Genomic DNA, 16,817 nt, shown 5'->3' with positions numbered 1-16,817 from the left:
TAAGCCCCTCATCTATAAAATCCCCCACGAAACATCACAAAACAAACTCAAAATGACCGCTCCCCTCACCTCTCCAGAGACGTCAGTCTGGGACCCCACATCCAGGGTGCGTCGGAACAGTATTTGGGAGGTGGGTGGGTGCCGCAGGTCTGGTTCTGAGCGACCGACACTCTGGTCCGGGTGGAAGCGACCTTTCAACTTGGCCAGACACTGGATGGATCCCACAGAGAGGTAAGCAAAAGCACAAAAGATAGGAAAAAGGGTGAAAAACAGAAAAAGCACCCCTAAGCTGGCCAATGTCTGCTGAAATGTTTCCAAAACAAAAAGTTCCAGAAGCTTCTCATGGCTTGAACATTAACCTCCCCAGGCCCCCCTTCTGCAAATGCCCACAAGAAGCTTGTACTCCAAGGACAGCAGTGGGCTGTTAGAGCCCTTGCAGTCGATCCTGTTGGCACAGCCTTCCATGGACGCCCACACGGGTACCTGCATGAGGTCCAGCCGCTCCTTCTCCCCTGTGCTGATGGCTCGCCGGATGGACTTCAGCTCGCTCACGATGGCCTTGGCCTCCTTCAGACGGTAACCACTCTGGCCACCGCACATTTTTTGGTCAATTCTACAAAACAACCAGTTACTATTAAAATCCCATGGATTCCAGCCCAGGTCCAATTATTTAACGATTCAGGAACACCCAGACTGCAGGGACTCGTAGACATCTTTGACAGGACGTGTTAATTAGAAGCCCAGCAAACAGCTCTGTGCGTCTGGAGTCTGCTGTGCTGTACATGAAACCGAATAAAATTGTGAAGTAAGTATCTGTCTCCATGACTGGACCCAAACCCACAGTGCAAAGCGCCAGCAGCTTCCGGCCTTGAATACCTGTCGGATTGACGGCTCAATCTGTGTCTTCACATCAGGACTCTTGGGCCAGAAGTCCTGGCTCGCTCGCCAGCATCTCTCATACTTGGCTAACCGGCTAATGACTGAGTGCTGAGAGTGTGTTGGGGGGTGGGGGGGGGGGGGGGGGGGGGTGGCGACTGACAGGTCTTAAGAACTCCTTGATAACCACAGGCAATTCCAGTCACCTGGGCATCCCAACAGCCACATCATATAAATTAATACACAAAGTGGTTGGGGGGCGGGGGGGGGGGGGAACATTAGGGACTGATTTGACTGTAAACGAATGGTTACTGATAAACTCCAAAGACTCCCCAGATCGACATGGGCCTTCAAAGCCCAGCAGGCTCCTCCTCGATCGGCGAGTCGTTCCACCACAGCGGCAGCGTGATGCTATCGACCGCACCCCCATGCCCCCCCCTGCCCCCAGGCGCTACACCGCAGGTACAGAGATGCCACTGCCTGCCTTCGGCCATAACAAGCACGGACCGCACTCACTGATTTCTCGGGAGCCTGCGCATGTGAGCGAGGGACAGGTGCGATACGTACTGCTGCAGGGTTTCGAAGCCCTGTTCCTTGTAGAAGAGGTCCTGCTTCATCTGCGAGAGCTCCCGCTTCAGGTTGCCCACCTGGAAAAGCGAGCGAGACGCAAGTCACGGCCGCGCAAGTAAATGGGGGCCGCTCACATGGGCAAGGAGCGGAAGGCACGGGGGGGGCGGGGCGGCTACTCACTCGCACTTTCGTGGTTGATATTTCTGCTTTTAAGATGTCCGGGTCGTACTTGGTGCTCGAAGATGAGCCGGAGAACACTGCAGGGAGAGAGGGTTGGGTCAGAGCTCTGCAGAACCTGGGTCAGACACCTACAGGGAAACTCGCTCCCATACTCACAGCTGGTGCGGGAGCTGGACTTCTCCTTGTAGGCGTCGTTGAGGCGCACATACTGATCCAGGGCCAGTGCCAGTCTCTGCTCCTTGACCTGGTAAAGCTCCTTCTGGGCTCGCAGTGCGTCCTGGGCCACCGCCAGGTAGTCTTTCAGCATGCGCTCCTGTTCTTTGCGCCATTCCTTGCGGGGGTCCTCCAGCTGGGTGGTCTCTGGAGATTGGGGGGGGGGTTGGTGGCACCAGGTCATTCATCTCATTGGCCACAGCTGAACTCTCTCTCCACCCAGGCTGGCCGCATGGCCAACCCCCTCTCTGCATCATTTGAAACAACATTCAGAGGATTTCAGAACAAATCACCTGCACTGAACACGGAGGTTAATCATTAATGCTGCACAAATAGAGGAAAAGGGGAGTCCCGGTGTCACACTAAACCCACGCTGAACAAACACGCGCTGCCATCACATTAATGCCTTTTCCTTATGACCAGGCGCTGAACATTTTGCCGTCGTGAAGGTGTCCAGGAGGTGGAAGTATGACAAAAAAGGAAAAAGTACAAGAGAAACCCACCGGCAGGACCTGTACCCCCTCCCCCCCCCAACGCTCTCTGAGTACACCGGCAGCGAGCAGGTTAATCTCAGGTAATTCCCAACCCCCAGATCACTGTAGTATCCCAGCAATGCAGGGATCGTCTGGTATGAAGATAAACCGGATTTCTGAGGCTCTTGCAGACTCCACACAATCGCTGTCTTCACCTGTGGCTGTTTCGGGCCTCCGCTTAAGCTCAGATCTCAGTCTTCAGCGAGAACAAAAGCAGAGGGCTTGGGGAATGGAGCAAGCGAGGTTCTCTCCATATCGCCGGTGTCAAACTCTTTCCAGGATGGCATCAACTCCTGGTGTGGAGTGATCAGCCCGAGCGGCTGGTGCAGACAGGCAGTGCCCACCTTCCCACCTCTGAACGACCTGCCTCGAACATGTCTAGGCAAGCATGACACCTGTCAGTAACTGTTAGTAAATCCACTGACGGCACAACGCATTACTCAGGATCACCGGTCCCAGAGCCTCTCTCCCAGCACCCTTCCAGTGCTCTTCTGCACACCAGCACAGACACCTTCAGAACCCCAAGCAAAACACACAACCTCCAGGTTCCTGGAAAACCTGAAACCGCGGTACCACTGGAACGCGGTGACACAGGGCACAGCAAAAACGCTTGACCAACTAGAACTTCCATAGACTTGTCCAGTTACCAAGTTCAGGACAGTGTGAAGCGGCAACCTGCCCCAGGAACCACAGGGTCTTGGGTAAAGTGGCCCTATCAGCAGGGTCCTGACAGGGAACGGACATGGTACAAGGACATCACTGCGCTACCTCTACAACATCGCGGCGGGACACCCGCCAGGACGGACGACATACAGAGAGAAAGAAATTATATTTCAAACAATTTTTACAGCTCATCTTACTGAAGCAATCCAAGTGAAATAGGTTTGTGTGTGTGTGTTTATGCCCAGTCAGCCGCCACAAAAGCAGCATTAAGCAGGAATTGGCTAATAAGGGACAGAAATCTATCCAGAAATCCGTTGTTGTAAATACAGGCTCTTCCTATCCACGATTTAAATATAATGTGTTTACCGTATCATGGGAAAATGCAAAATAAACAAAGCTATAGTGCAAATTACTCAAGGCATCCTGGGAATGAAGGGGGGAAAAAAAAAAAGTCTTCAGCTGTGGAGAATGCATTCGCCTCAGTGCGATCCAATTTCGATAACGGGAAAATAAAACTATTTTTCTCTCCCAACGCGAGTGGAGGCGGGGTGCTGAAGTCCAATATGCAGTTAAAGTTTGTTAGTCATCTGGCTCTCTGTGGTGCACGCAGCTCATGAACAGGGGCACATGTCTAAAACGAGGCAGACGATCTAAAATAATACAGAGTAATCAAACGGAAACGACGTATCTACACTCAGCGCGGTGCCGCTCTAGAGTGCGATAAGGGCGGCACACGTGGGCTGGAGGCAACAGCAATTAATCAGACAACACAGGGTCCCAGGCCTGGCTTATTGCTGGAGAGCCCCCCCTCCACCACGTGACTTCAAGTGTGTCAGTGGTCAAAGAGTAGAAGCTGATCGCTTTGATGGGTTTCCAAGCACTAACGGCGGAGGGCAACACACTCAGAGCCACTCGATTCCAGGCACCATGTTAACTCGTTAAGCCCTGATAGCGGTTTTTCTCCCGCACCAATCACTTCCTTTAAGCCACAAAGGCCGTCCACATACCCAACAAGGTTACTGTATTTTTAAAAACGCTAACTATGAGGTAACCCTGCAGCCAAAAGGGATGATCAAGTCTGGAACTGGTTTAGTCACAAAAAAAAGATCCACACACACACACACATACACGGCCAGAGGCAGGACACGAGACTTCCATGGAATTCAAGCGTGCATATTTTCCAAGTCTCATAAGAGAACGCTGACACCAACACAAAACGCTTCCCAGTAAATCTACATCCAACCCCACCCGTTTAGATGTGACCCATCTGTGGGATCTGTCAGCCTCTTGGGGGGGGGGGGGGTGGAGCTTAATGTTCAGATGACATCATCAAAGAGTGCCATGGATTTGGAATCATGCAGAGTTCAGGGTGATCCCATGTTCAGGTCAGCAGGGAAGAAGCAAACACACTCACTGTTGATGTGGTCGATGTAGTAGATCCCGATCTGGGGGTCGTAGGCGGCTTCCCAGCCCCATGGCAGCTCGTCCCCGACGCAGTCCGCAAACGACAGGGGCTTCGTCAGCCTGGGGGAGGGGGAAGGAGAACAAGAGTCAGTTACACAAAGAACAAAACCATGACTGAGCCAAACGCTTAGCAGAACACCAATGCTGCGGTACAATCTCAAATTTATTGAAGCAGCACATTGGCAAGGCTATACCTGACGTCAACCACAGTAACTCAACATGTCCAAGATCCTGGGCAGGTGAATGATCTCCTGAGAAACCCTGAGAGCAGGAGAACAAACTCTCTCCTGCTACCGCTAGGAAGACTGTTTTCCCGGCAAGAGCCCAACACCCTTGTTCATCATTCCCTTTGGGTTGAGAATTTGGTTGAGCTCCGGACAGGAGGCAACTCACCCCAATGTCCTCTCCAGCATTCAGCTACACCTGAACCTCCATTCAAAGGGGCTCTTCGTTCACATGGAGGTTCTTTTACACAGGATTTACACCTACGGGCTTTCTTTTAGCTGAAAGCCCATCTCAGTGCCTCAGCCTACAGGTCGTGTTGATTTGTTCCTGCTGTCACACTGAGGTGCCACACTTAGTGTGAATTGGGCAGATTAAGAACATCGTTCAATTGGTCTATTGGGCAGGTGGGGGGTACAAGAAACAATTAAAAGAAAACTGAGTAGGCAACAGAAGGAATGGAAAGGATTAGGGATGGCACGGTTCATAAAAAAAAACCGAACCGTTCGGTTCGCTTGTCTCGGTTCGGAGCATGCATGCGTCGCACGGTTCATGACATGCGCAATGTAGCCTCGTGCCCCGTATGTGACGTCAGTGTGTTTCCCTTTCGCGCGAAAGAATAGGCTATATGCACAGAACGGTGTGACGTAGTTCCGGTAAAGTAAGTAATTTCCGATAGCCTTTCATTTGCTGCGTTTAGCTCGTGTTTTCGGCGTTACCACCCTGTCTCTGAAGAAAACGTTTAAATTTCAGCCAACCGATAGCACAACATCTGAACAATGTTGTGCACCTTTGTTGTGTGACTTTATTTAATGTGCGGTTAGGCACTTTGTTAAAGAAAATTAAGTTATCTGTGACAAAGCACTCCAGTGAGTGTCATGCCTCGATCGTCCGTTCTTTCCGTGTGCCACGCCCCCTCGCTAACCCTGTGTGGATTCCCCGTGTTTACCAGCTGTTCCTGATTGTTGTCAAATTTGTCATTAATCCATTGTATTTAGTCCGCGTTTCCGTTTCTTTCTCCAGTCCGGTCATTATATTGTAATTCTGCTTTACCGCTCGTCTGTGTTCCTTTTGCTCATTAAACCCCGCATTCCCCCGATCCTAGGTCTCCTCGCCTCTGCTTCCCCGGTCAGCATTGTAACAGTGAGCCTGTTTCCATGCTGCAATGTGAACATTTGCCATGTTCCTAAAAATTCTGTTTATTGCACAGTGTCTGACCACACAGACCTACAGGCTATTGACAGATGATCATACTAGACATATCAACTGGACATATTTTGCACTATTACAGATTGATGTCTTGTACATACACAGAAACTGATTTGATCGATTACTCAAGAACATTCAATATAATTAATACCAATTTTTTTTCACACACACACACACACACACACACACACATATATATATGTGTGTGTGTGTATATATAGTGAGTTATATATATATAACGAACCGAATCAGGCTTAATCAAGATAGGTGATCTATCATTTTAACGATCCCCAATTAAATTAACCCCGTGGACCGGACAAATACAAAACGAATGATTAAACATTATATGCGTCTCTTTTTGTATGTTTTCTAAATAAGACCGCGTGCCCATACCCAACTGTAATAGGGATTAAAGCGATCTATTCTTTTAGCATTTATGTTAAGGCAAGACTTATTTTATTACTGTTCTGGGATTAATAATGTTTAATAATTTTAATAATGTGCTTTACAGTAAGTCAAGTCAAATTCAGTTTATGCATGATTACATGATATAACTTTTTAAATACTGTATCCTAAATTGTGGATAATTAAGCTATATATATATCATATGCTGAAGTACATTTCTGGAGTGTTAAAGATTAAAAGAAAAAATAACAAGAACCGTACAGAACCGAAAACCGTGACCCTAAAACCGTGATACAAACCGAACCGTGGGTTTTGTGAACCGTGCCACCCCTAGAAAGGATCATAATTTTTTTTTTTTGGGGGGGGGCATTTAAAAGGCGGCATGTGGAGTTACAGGCAGGTAGCCGAGTTGTGACACCTGTCAACAGGTAATTGGATAATTCTTGAGGTTGCAGCAGATCTGGGTTTGTGTGTTTCGGTGAAGGAGATCATTGTATCAATCTGAAAGCCACACCCACCCACCACACCATGTCACTACCACACACCATGTCACACGCCGCATGCTTCACACAAGGTACGCGTGTGGACCGTGTCACTAATGGCCAACATATCACATGGGCGTTATCAAGAGAGGATCCCCCAACTCCACCCAGCAAAATATGTTTGACAGAACACACTGTGATTTTGACTGCTAAACAGCATTTGTCTCGTCTCTGACTTTTAAGGAGCTGAGTCACAAAAAACGAGACGGGGCAGAGCCAGGAAAAGTCTGAGAGGTGGATATTGGCAAGGTGAGTAGGGAGCAACGGCGGCTACCATAAATGTTAAAGATTAGACAGCGGGAATGCTAGGAATGCTCAACAGCCTGGCTCCACGGATGCCGTCGCCATAGTGATGGGAGTGTGTGTGGACTTCGGACTCCATGGGGGAGGAGACTAATGGCTGGACTTGACCAGCAGCGGTTGGCCGGCAGAGACCACAGATCCTGCCTTAAAAGTGTAAAGACATCTGGAAGAAACACGATAGTAGGAATCGCACAGTGATGCCAACAACAGCTCTAAAAGCTAAAAATCCAGATCAGATACTGCACTCCTCATCTCCCTGGGCATCTCATAGGAAAGTGACCCCACCCAAGCATAACCAGGCCCGGGCAGACATCGGCGCTCTCTCCTGTTGTGTCTCCACCACAGGATGGTCTCCTTCAACTCAGAGAAGGCGAGTCCCAGCATGGCTATCACCCAGACCCATGAAAGGGGAACAACATCCCAGCTCCTCTGGGCACCAGAAGCAAGAACCAGGACAGATCCAGGCCTTATGTGCCGTTAAACAGAACCCGCATGCACCAAAGGGCCCAGTACGAGCCCAGCGGGCTGATAAGTTATCTGCTCATTGACAGAGCCCAAACCAGTGAGCTAAAGTGCCCATTTCCACTGTTCTCAGAGCACATGGGAAAGAGAGATAAGTCACTGTTGGGGGTGGGGGGGGGGCAGGGCGGGGGTTTCACTGTGATTCCGGAAAGCTGCCATGTCTGTATTTCGCTCTTAGGGCGCTTTTCCACTGCACCAGGTACCGTACTTTTGGTACTTTCCCTTTTCCATTGACCTCCCGTCGAGTACAAATACCAAAAATTCCAGTATCTAAAGTGCTAAACAGGCAAGGATACTGTTTTTGGTACTTCGGTACTTTGGAGTGGGACTAGAAATGCTGTCTTTGTCGCCTGGTTATGCAAATGGTCTGCCTATGAAACACAATACTGCAAAAAACCTATGCAGAAACTCGAGCTTAAACTGCGATCTGGTCAGAAGAACAGGAAGATCAGGAAGGCAGGACAAGAAATAAAAAGGATTTGCTATCATTAGGTATGTGAAGAGCGCGACCAACATGGCCGCCAGATTCCTGTTCCACCATCGGGTCATCTGAGCGCTGGCTATTCCCCGGAAAATACGCATTCTTATTGTATCGCATTGCGGAATTCCGTGGTATTCCCACTGATAACATAGATGGGGAACCCCTCTTCGTCCTCCGTTTTGAATTTTTCAATTCTGTGTACATTTAGACCTTTTCCGGAAACGTTGAAAAATACACTCGATTTCAACATACAAAAACCACTTCAAAGGATTAAGTGACGCTTTTGAAAGCTAAATTGACATATTGTTTATCATTTCATCTTTCAAATCCTGCAGTTTCATAGCTTTCTATGGATCAGAAAAAAAGTTTACTGACCCGGACCGGCAGCATACAGGATCGTCACGGGCCAAAAATCCTGAAATCTGCTGTATGTTCATCAGTGATTTGTTGCATCAATATGCCATGATATTAGGGAAATATCTTAAGATGTGAAAATGATAATTATATCCACTGAGTCGCATTTAATTAAGCAGAAGATAAGAGATATTCACATGGTCACGTGACCTAAACCAACAGCGGCGCCTGTTGATACACCATTCCAGTCTTTACCTTGTATCAATTTTATTTCAGACTAAGGACATACTTGGAATATATATTATTCTTTCAGATTGAAGAATATAAAGAGATACACCTTCCCTGAAAGTTTCATTGAGATATCTTGATTATGAAGGAAACTACAAGCGTTTTTATATAAAAAGTTAGGTATTTGGTCACAGTTTTCTACACTCATTCCATTTAAAAAAAAAGGGCTAATTAGCGAACTTCTTTTGCCAATAATTTCCTTATTTGTCAAGATATCTGAGTGATTTTGGTGTCATTGTCTTTGTTTATTCAACCATTGGCATTTAATTTGGTTGAGTTTGAGTTTGTACTATAACACACAGGGCAGTGAAAAGTCAAATTATAATAAAATTATTGCAATATAAATATTGGGATATTTATATAATAAAAAATGAGTTCAAAATAAAATTTCACAAACCTAGTAATACATATCTAGGAATGATTTAAACAGCAAGGATGATTATGATTGTCTTGGTGAACGCATGCAGCGCTGGTGTAAAAGCAACAATTTTTCAGATGAATTTTGTAAATTTCTATACAAAAGACCCTGCCTCACGTCATGTCACTCAACACTGACACCAGTTTCTATGCCAGTGGAAAACCGATCTTGAAATATTGTACTTTTGGTACATTTCTGAAGTACCAAATGTACAGTACCTGGCGCAGTGGGAAATATAGGGTATATTCAAAGGACATACAGACAACCAATGAAATACTCTTTGGCTCATGCGAGTTTGTAGAGGAGGTGGGTCAAAGCAAGTAGAGGAGGTGGGACCAAGACATCTGATTTGTTGGTCCCACCTCCTCTAGTTCGCTACAATTTCGTTGGTTATCTCTCGGAACCAATCATTGCTCCTAGTGCCCTCAGAACATTTTGGTGTAAATAAAACTCCCATGAGCTAAAAACAGCCAATGAATGGTCTACAGACACCTGGAATGGAGAAATGAGGTCAGTACCAAAGGTACTGGTGTGGTGTGAAGTTCACATTCTGTCCAGTTTCTGACACAGACCCACAGAGCCTTGTGCTATATCTGGTGTCGGCACCAAGAGGAACCTGGAGGTTTCCAGACATACTCCAGAGGACATGCAGTTTGGTTAACAAACCCCTCACAGAACAATGGAACACATTTACCCTCCTCCAATACATGAGCCTTACTAGAACAAGAGTTTGCGAAAGTGGAGTGTTTATGACTAACATCAGTACAATATGGATGCGGCTTGAAGGCCTGAACGCGTCCTCAGCTATCGACAGTGGGGGTCGATCGTCATTCAGGACTGGCCTTGCAGCACTTTCTCTAATGTCCCCTGGTAGCTACGGCAAATGTCTGGTTCACGTCACACAACTAGGCAACCACCGAGAGCACAGAAATCCGCAGTGAGGATTTGTACTGAGAGCTCAGGACACTGGAAGACTGGACACAAAAGTAAACATGGGTGCGGCGCGCTTAAACCCACCCCCGTGTGGACAACCGTGTGGACCAGTCTCAAGTCCATTGAACAGGGGACTAGCTCATGTCAAAGGAATCGGGGGGCCGCGCGTACAAAGGAAGGCATCCAAAACACCCTGCACAACCAAACCAAGAGGGCGTCTGTCATTGGTTACAGCTTCCAGGTGGGAGAGACCCCATCCACCAGGACCAGCCCAGCACAGCCACACATGCCTCACATTGCAGGGGCTGCCATGCTTGCAGGTCTCTATGGCGACTGTCTGGCCTTGTTTTTGTCCTCCCCTCCCCCCCACCTCCCTGACTCGCTCATTCAGCTTCACCCAGAGATACTAAACTCCTTTCAGACCACATGATTTACATCACTTCTTAAGAGAAAAAAAAAAAAACCTCTACAAATTCTCCCTCATTAAAACCTGTCAAGCACCATTTAACCACACGGGTTAAAGAATGCGAGGGAACCTGCACAGGAATCTTATCCATTTTCCCTTTTTCCCCCCTAAATCAACACGTTTGGCCGAGGCACTGGGTCATTCAGCCAAGGCTATTAAATATTCCCTTTCTCCGCCTCCTGGCAGCGACACGCTGGAATGCACTGGGCCCAACGCAAACCATCAGCCGCAGCCTCCTAGGGCTTAAAATCTGGTATTTGGGGCATCAAGACCTCAGACTGTGTGTGTAGAGAGAAAGAGAGTGAGAGAGGGAGGGAGAGAGAGAGAGAGGGATCCCTTGGCAGAATGTCTCCCTTCACTGACTAGGGCACGTCTGCTTCATTGAGCAGGCCCCAGTTGCCATGGGGACCAGAGGTGGAATTCCACATGGGAGAGTCCCCACTTGGGAAACACATACGTCTGAAAATACAAGGCTGGCAGGTGGCAGCGAGGCGAGGGACCGAAGCCTCAACGCTAAAAGGTCACACGTTCAAGTCCAAGAAGTATGAGGCTTGATCAGTCCTGCTTCAATAAAAAATGTAGCAGAATTAATAATGACAAATGATTTATTATTCCTGGTAGGAGAGATGAGAGATTCAGCCATGTGGTTTCCATAAGACGCATCTCAGTGAGTGCCAGGGAGATGCAAAACAGGGGGATTCCAGATAACAAAAAGCCCGTCCTTCACAGGGCACTCACAGAGAAAGCCCACATGAACATGAGAAGAACACGCAAACTCCACCTTCCTGATCCAGGGGTGGGAACCTGTCCCACGACCCTGGAGATACTGGGACACTTAGAAGACAAATCTTAGACCACCGTGATACTGAACAGCTTAGACCTCCTGACAAATATAGTTGAGGTATGTAAACGAATGAAATTATCCAAATGTCAGGAACACCTAAAAATAGGGATGATGGTGCCAAACATCCAATGCAACATACACCGCATAATGGTTTCAGAAGGTTCATTTCTGCCATTGGAAACCATACGGGGGGTTATATCAGCTTAGGTTTAGAGACTGAAGTGCCATGGTTGGACCCCTGTCTCAAGAAGCAGCGATTGCTGGACGATGACCCGACAGGGGTGTGCAACCTTCATAAAGCCTGTTTAACTAGGAGCCACGACACGAGCATCCATTGGGTTCTTGGTATCCAGACCCAGCTGGCTGTTCGAGCATATCAGAAAACCAGAGAGCTGAAGTTCATATGGACCACAGTCCTCAGTTCTACTAAGCTTTGTGTCTACTGCACCTGACAGCGGACGCACATGGCCAGCCCTGCTCTTGGACTTAAGCAGTCTTATGACTGAGGGATCACGTCATGCAATTGGGGTGAAATATCTGCGAAGTTGAGAAGAACAAGAGGGTCTCAGCTTCGGGTCTGATTAAGGAAGCCTCTCATCAGGACACAACCTTCAACACTGGGTGATTCCTGACAGATTCAGTCAAACAACAGATGGATGGAGGTTCCTTTGGGAAAGCGCTTACAACTACTATGGTGAAGTTCTCACATCTACACTCCCCCATTTCCCCCAAGCGTCAAGGCCTTTTCTAAGCAGCTGTCAGTCCAACAAGACGAACCTGAGTCTTGCTTCTTGCCACCCCTTCAAAGAGAATTTTATTTTGTCCTGGTCCAACCACACACCTCCTGCCTCAGGTTGTCAGGAGAACCCCATTGGAGCCATCTAGCTTGCTCACTTCCTAGAAGTATTTTTTGTAAACAACTGAGTGATAGTCGTAAATTTATCCTGAACGAGTCTTCATCCATGTTCAATTTGAATCACTGTCATCATTTCGTCAGTTACTTGAACACTGGTACCTGGAGCTACTTAGTTTTATTCATCTGGATTTCTCCCAGAGAAGCTCAGATAAAATACCTGGACAGGTTTAAGGAGACAAAAGCAAAACCCTATCCACAGCCTCGAACCAACAACCTTCAATTCAGAAAACTGTGTCCTTAACCAAAGAGCGACCAGCTGCTTTTACTGAATTGATTCTGACTCTTTCGATAGGCATTTGACCGTGTGTTCCTGAGATGACTCCAGCGTTTGGACGATAGCCGATCCGAGGCTGGCACCGGTTTCCCCCGACAGCAGGCAGTTCCTGTTACAGGCCCCCTTTCCACTGCTCCCCCAGGATGAAAATCTCCCAGTAGGCACCCCTACAACACTCCAACTGCTGCAAACCTTGCCAGCAAAAAGATTAAGGGCCGCACCTGGACAAGAGACCATTGCAAGCTATCCGACCAACAGCAAAACCGTGGCTAAAATGTTTGGTCAATAGCCACAAGATATCGGGGAGGGGGCGGATCAGGAAAATATTTCATATATTTGTGAGAAACACCAAAACATTTCTAAAAAACTATAAAGGAATTGAAAATGTATCCAAAATTGACTATAGCCAAATAGAATTTGTCTACCAATAAAATCTGTCAAATAAATTGGTAGTTTTCCGCGAGGTGTGCCAACAAAAATTTGCTTTTGCTCAATATTGTCTCTGTGAAATCCAAAGTATTTCCATACAGCGGAAGACTAATGCCTTTTGGTGACCAATTCTTGTTCGCTTTTCTCCCCTCAGTCATTCTGGGTAATTTTCTCAGAAACGTATCAAACACTCTAGAGTAAGTCAAACAGAACGAGAATGATTGTGATTGGCTCGCAGAGCACATGCAGCGCTCATACAAAAACAGCAGTAGCAAAATTCTGACTTTTTTTTGGACACTCGATCATTTTAAAAAGGAAGGATCATTACAGTTACAGAGCTTGCTAAATTTTGTTTCCTATGACAGAGCAAAAAAAATGTTTCAAACTTATTAATGGTCTCAACCCAACTGACTATCGCAGTCCTGGCAATAAGACAACTGTGTATGTATGACATGCAACGTCCATAGTAACATTAAACTAAGCCTGTGCAATGTGTTGTATTTCACAGGCACATAAATAGCCTAAGTTGAACCGAAAGCACCAATAGCTACATTATTCCAAAACTGTTCATACCCTCAGTTTCCTTATTCCAAAGCAAGAGAAATTCCTGAGAGTGAGAAGTACAAGGTATCCACCGAGGCTGTCAGGGGTCCCCGGTTAAAAGTTAAAAAGCACAAGGCTAAATGAACAACATTTTTAGCCCAACCTAAGCTATTTGCGCATAGCTGCACAGTACTGCTCACAGCAGAGGGCAGAGTCCAAGAAACTTTATTTCTGAGGATGCAGATCTTTGGACCTTAGCAAGACCCAGGACCTTGTCTAGCGAAGATATTGGTTGGGAAACACAGTTTCAGCCAATAGCAAACCAGAAACGTGTCACGATCCACGCGAGCCTCATTCATTGGTGATGCGTAAAACAGACATATATATTTATCAAAGGATAAAAAGACAGGGTTAGGGCTACAAAGCATTGAAAATTCCCAGCTTGAATTCAAACAAAGTGGGGGGTCAAAGCAGGTGGGCTGGGCCCTCATCCCTGCATGAAAAGACGGCGCAAGGTGAGAGGGTGCTGGGTCTCCACAGGGGAGCCAGTGAGTCCTGTGAGGCGTTGGTGAAGTCCATAGTGCAGCCTGTAAGAATCAGGGACCGTGCTGGTAAAATAAGGAGCTCCACCGGTGCAGATGTCAGCAGAGCTTCTGTGGCTGCATCTGAACTGACTACAGTCACACTCGTTAGGAAGCTTCAGGAAGTTTGGACACCTATAGGACAGAAACGCCTCTTTTGCATCTGTTAATAAGGTAACTAACTGGAATTTCAGACACTCTTTGGAAATCAAGAGCAGTCCTGCTTGCCCATCTCAGCATCCCATCCTGTGCGCATCCTTCCCGCTGAAAGCTCAGCAGAGCTGACTCTTTGGTGACTCACTACGATGGGAAATCACGTTCCTATACGACACCCGCCAGCTAGCGGGGTAACCGGAAAGGGCACATATCCAGAACCACACCGCGCCAGCTGCTCCAAACCCACATGGGTCAGGGAATGACCGTGACGGTGCCATGCGCTACACGCTCTTCACCTCCTCTGGAGGCAAGGTTTCCAGGCCAAAGCTGTCTGAAGTGTTTCAGCCTCCTCTATATGACAGACAAAGCCATCATCTGTACACATATCTGAATCTCCTTTTCGCTTATTCTATTACAAGTTTTACACCTCAGGTTTTTAAGTGTTCCATTCGTAGATTAACAGGTTAGACTTAAACTAAATGACTACATCCAAACTAATAAGTTCATTTGTTTCCAGTTTTAAAAGCCCTACCGTAATTGTAAGGGGTAATGTACAGAAGGACATAGAGAGGGTTTATATATATATATGCCGTTGGAAACTATGGGAAATTTCCGACGCCAGTGACTAACTGAGAGGAGCCCGTGTCCCGGTGTGTCCCCGCCTGGATGCCACGGTTCTCTTATCAAATCGCTGTCAAAATGTCATGACGAGTCACAATCGCGCTAAATGCGGCTTTTCCCGGCCGGTCGCCCCGCGTCGAATGGCGAGCTCCGGTATTAAACCTACGGCCGCCCGTTTCGCTGTCAATACGCCCCAGAGCCGCCCGTCCATAACGGGCGAAGTAGCACGGAGGGCAGCCGCCCTCTTACCCGGCGCGCACTTCAGCGCCGCTCCGCCGCAAGAACACGAGCGGAGCGGAAAACGGCGAAACCGAGCGCCATTTGGTTTGAAAAGGCCGGCGGGGCCTGCGGAGACGTGGCGGCGGGGAGGCCCAGCGTGGGGAACTGCGGGGGGGGGGGGACACGGGACACGAAGCCCGGGGCGCCGAACTGCTAGTTAATAAAGTTAGTTTGACGTTAATCAGCGGCGACACCCGTCCGCCCATCTGAAACGCGACGTCGTCTGACTAGTCAGCCACATGCAGTGTGCGGGGCTCCGGAGAAAATAAAGTCGCATAAACTTAAGTTTCAAAAGTGTCCAAAGAGCCACTAGACATCCTACACCAACGAGAAATAAAGCAAATTTTATACTGACTATAGTTTATACTAACGTCCTGGAACTAACTATTCGCGCGATCAAGAATTCCATTCAATACTGTGCATTTTCATAACGGTGTGATACTACAACTACTAGTTAGCAGGTTTTATTCCAGGTCAGACTAAGTCTACCAAAAACTCATAGTGCACAAAAGATTAACTAGGTAGACCATGGTTTTAATATTAAACTGCGAATCATCACTGATCCGATCTTGCAAAATATGCACCGAATAGTGCTGGTGAAGCAAAACAAAGTAGTGGTTTCGCCAGAGGGGAAAACTGGAGATGTTGCAGCGTACAGCCGCAAACGGAACCGCCGGGCGGAACAATCGGCCCATTGTGTCGGTGCAAAGGGCTCGGGTCCCGTGCGCGCTCCAGCCCCCGCTACAGGACCCCGGCGGCCCCACGAGCCGCTCGCGAGCTCCGGCCGCGGAATGTAACGCAGCAGCGCAACTTGGCGCTCGTTACATTGTTTCGGAGCCGAAACTAGGCGGCCGAGCCCCCGCCGATCGCCCTGCTCCGCGTTAAAAACACCCCTGTGTGCCTATTCACTCAAGCAGCCACCCGTCGACATATTAATGCGACGTGAAAATCAGAATCCCTCCCGCATTTACTTGGACCACTTTACTTCCAGTTTCACCTCCGAGGTTAGGATATGCTTGGGGAAAAATTCTTACCTGTCCCTTGGGTCAATCCAGCTGGTTTGTTTAGTGTTATGGTCGATATAAAACACTTTGCCATCGTAATCCCTCGCCTCTTCCCAACCGTCGGGTAACGGAAGCTGTCCATTTCCCTTTCTAGGCATGATCAGCTTCTAAAAGTTCCTCCATAAGTACAACGGGAAACACGAAATCTTCGGGTCTGTCTACAAAACTCTGTACAGATCCATATTTCGCTTTCCCCAGTCCTCCATCTTAGTTCCCAACAGCCTGGATAGACACGGCTCCGTTCCCAACCAACAGCTCATTAGCATGTCATTAGCATAAATCTATTTGCATGCACATTCCTGAGCGCGACATTCCTCCGGTTTAACCCTTCGGGGCGTCATCAGCGGCGCGTGTGTGTTGACAAGACAACTTGTTGCGCCGATTGCATCTTTCTCAGCATACAAGTCTCTGCCAGCTTATATACTTAAAAACTACTACCGTGCTTTTTAAAAAGTAACATTATTTACC

The 16,817-nt window shown here is 47.8% G+C and overlaps 1 protein-coding gene across 1 annotated transcript in view; it reads right to left on the bottom strand.

Moving 5' to 3' along the window:
• LOC111845810 (protein WWC2) overlaps positions 1 to 16,604 on the bottom strand; it is a 33,964-nt gene extending 17,360 nt beyond the window's left edge. The window contains exons 1-7 of the mRNA XM_072706994.1: positions 16,320 to 16,604; positions 4,450 to 4,559; positions 1,783 to 1,986; positions 1,627 to 1,703; positions 1,444 to 1,523; positions 484 to 613; positions 70 to 210 (exon numbers count right to left, since the gene is read on the bottom strand). Of these exons, the coding sequence (XP_072563095.1) occupies positions 70 to 210; positions 484 to 613; positions 1,444 to 1,523; positions 1,627 to 1,703; positions 1,783 to 1,986; positions 4,450 to 4,559; positions 16,320 to 16,447 (870 nt within the window). The 5' untranslated portion in view covers positions 16,448 to 16,604. The remainder of the gene's footprint in view (positions 1 to 69; positions 211 to 483; positions 614 to 1,443; positions 1,524 to 1,626; positions 1,704 to 1,782; positions 1,987 to 4,449; positions 4,560 to 16,319) is intronic.
• Positions 16,605 to 16,817: the final 213 nt, after the last annotated feature.

The sequence above is a fragment of the Paramormyrops kingsleyae genome, chromosome 25, assembly GCF_048594095.1.
Source record: "Paramormyrops kingsleyae isolate MSU_618 chromosome 25, PKINGS_0.4, whole genome shotgun sequence".
NCBI classification, from domain to species: domain Eukaryota; kingdom Metazoa; phylum Chordata; class Actinopteri; order Osteoglossiformes; family Mormyridae; genus Paramormyrops; species Paramormyrops kingsleyae.
This window is presented reverse-complemented; position numbering and strand designations above follow the sequence as displayed.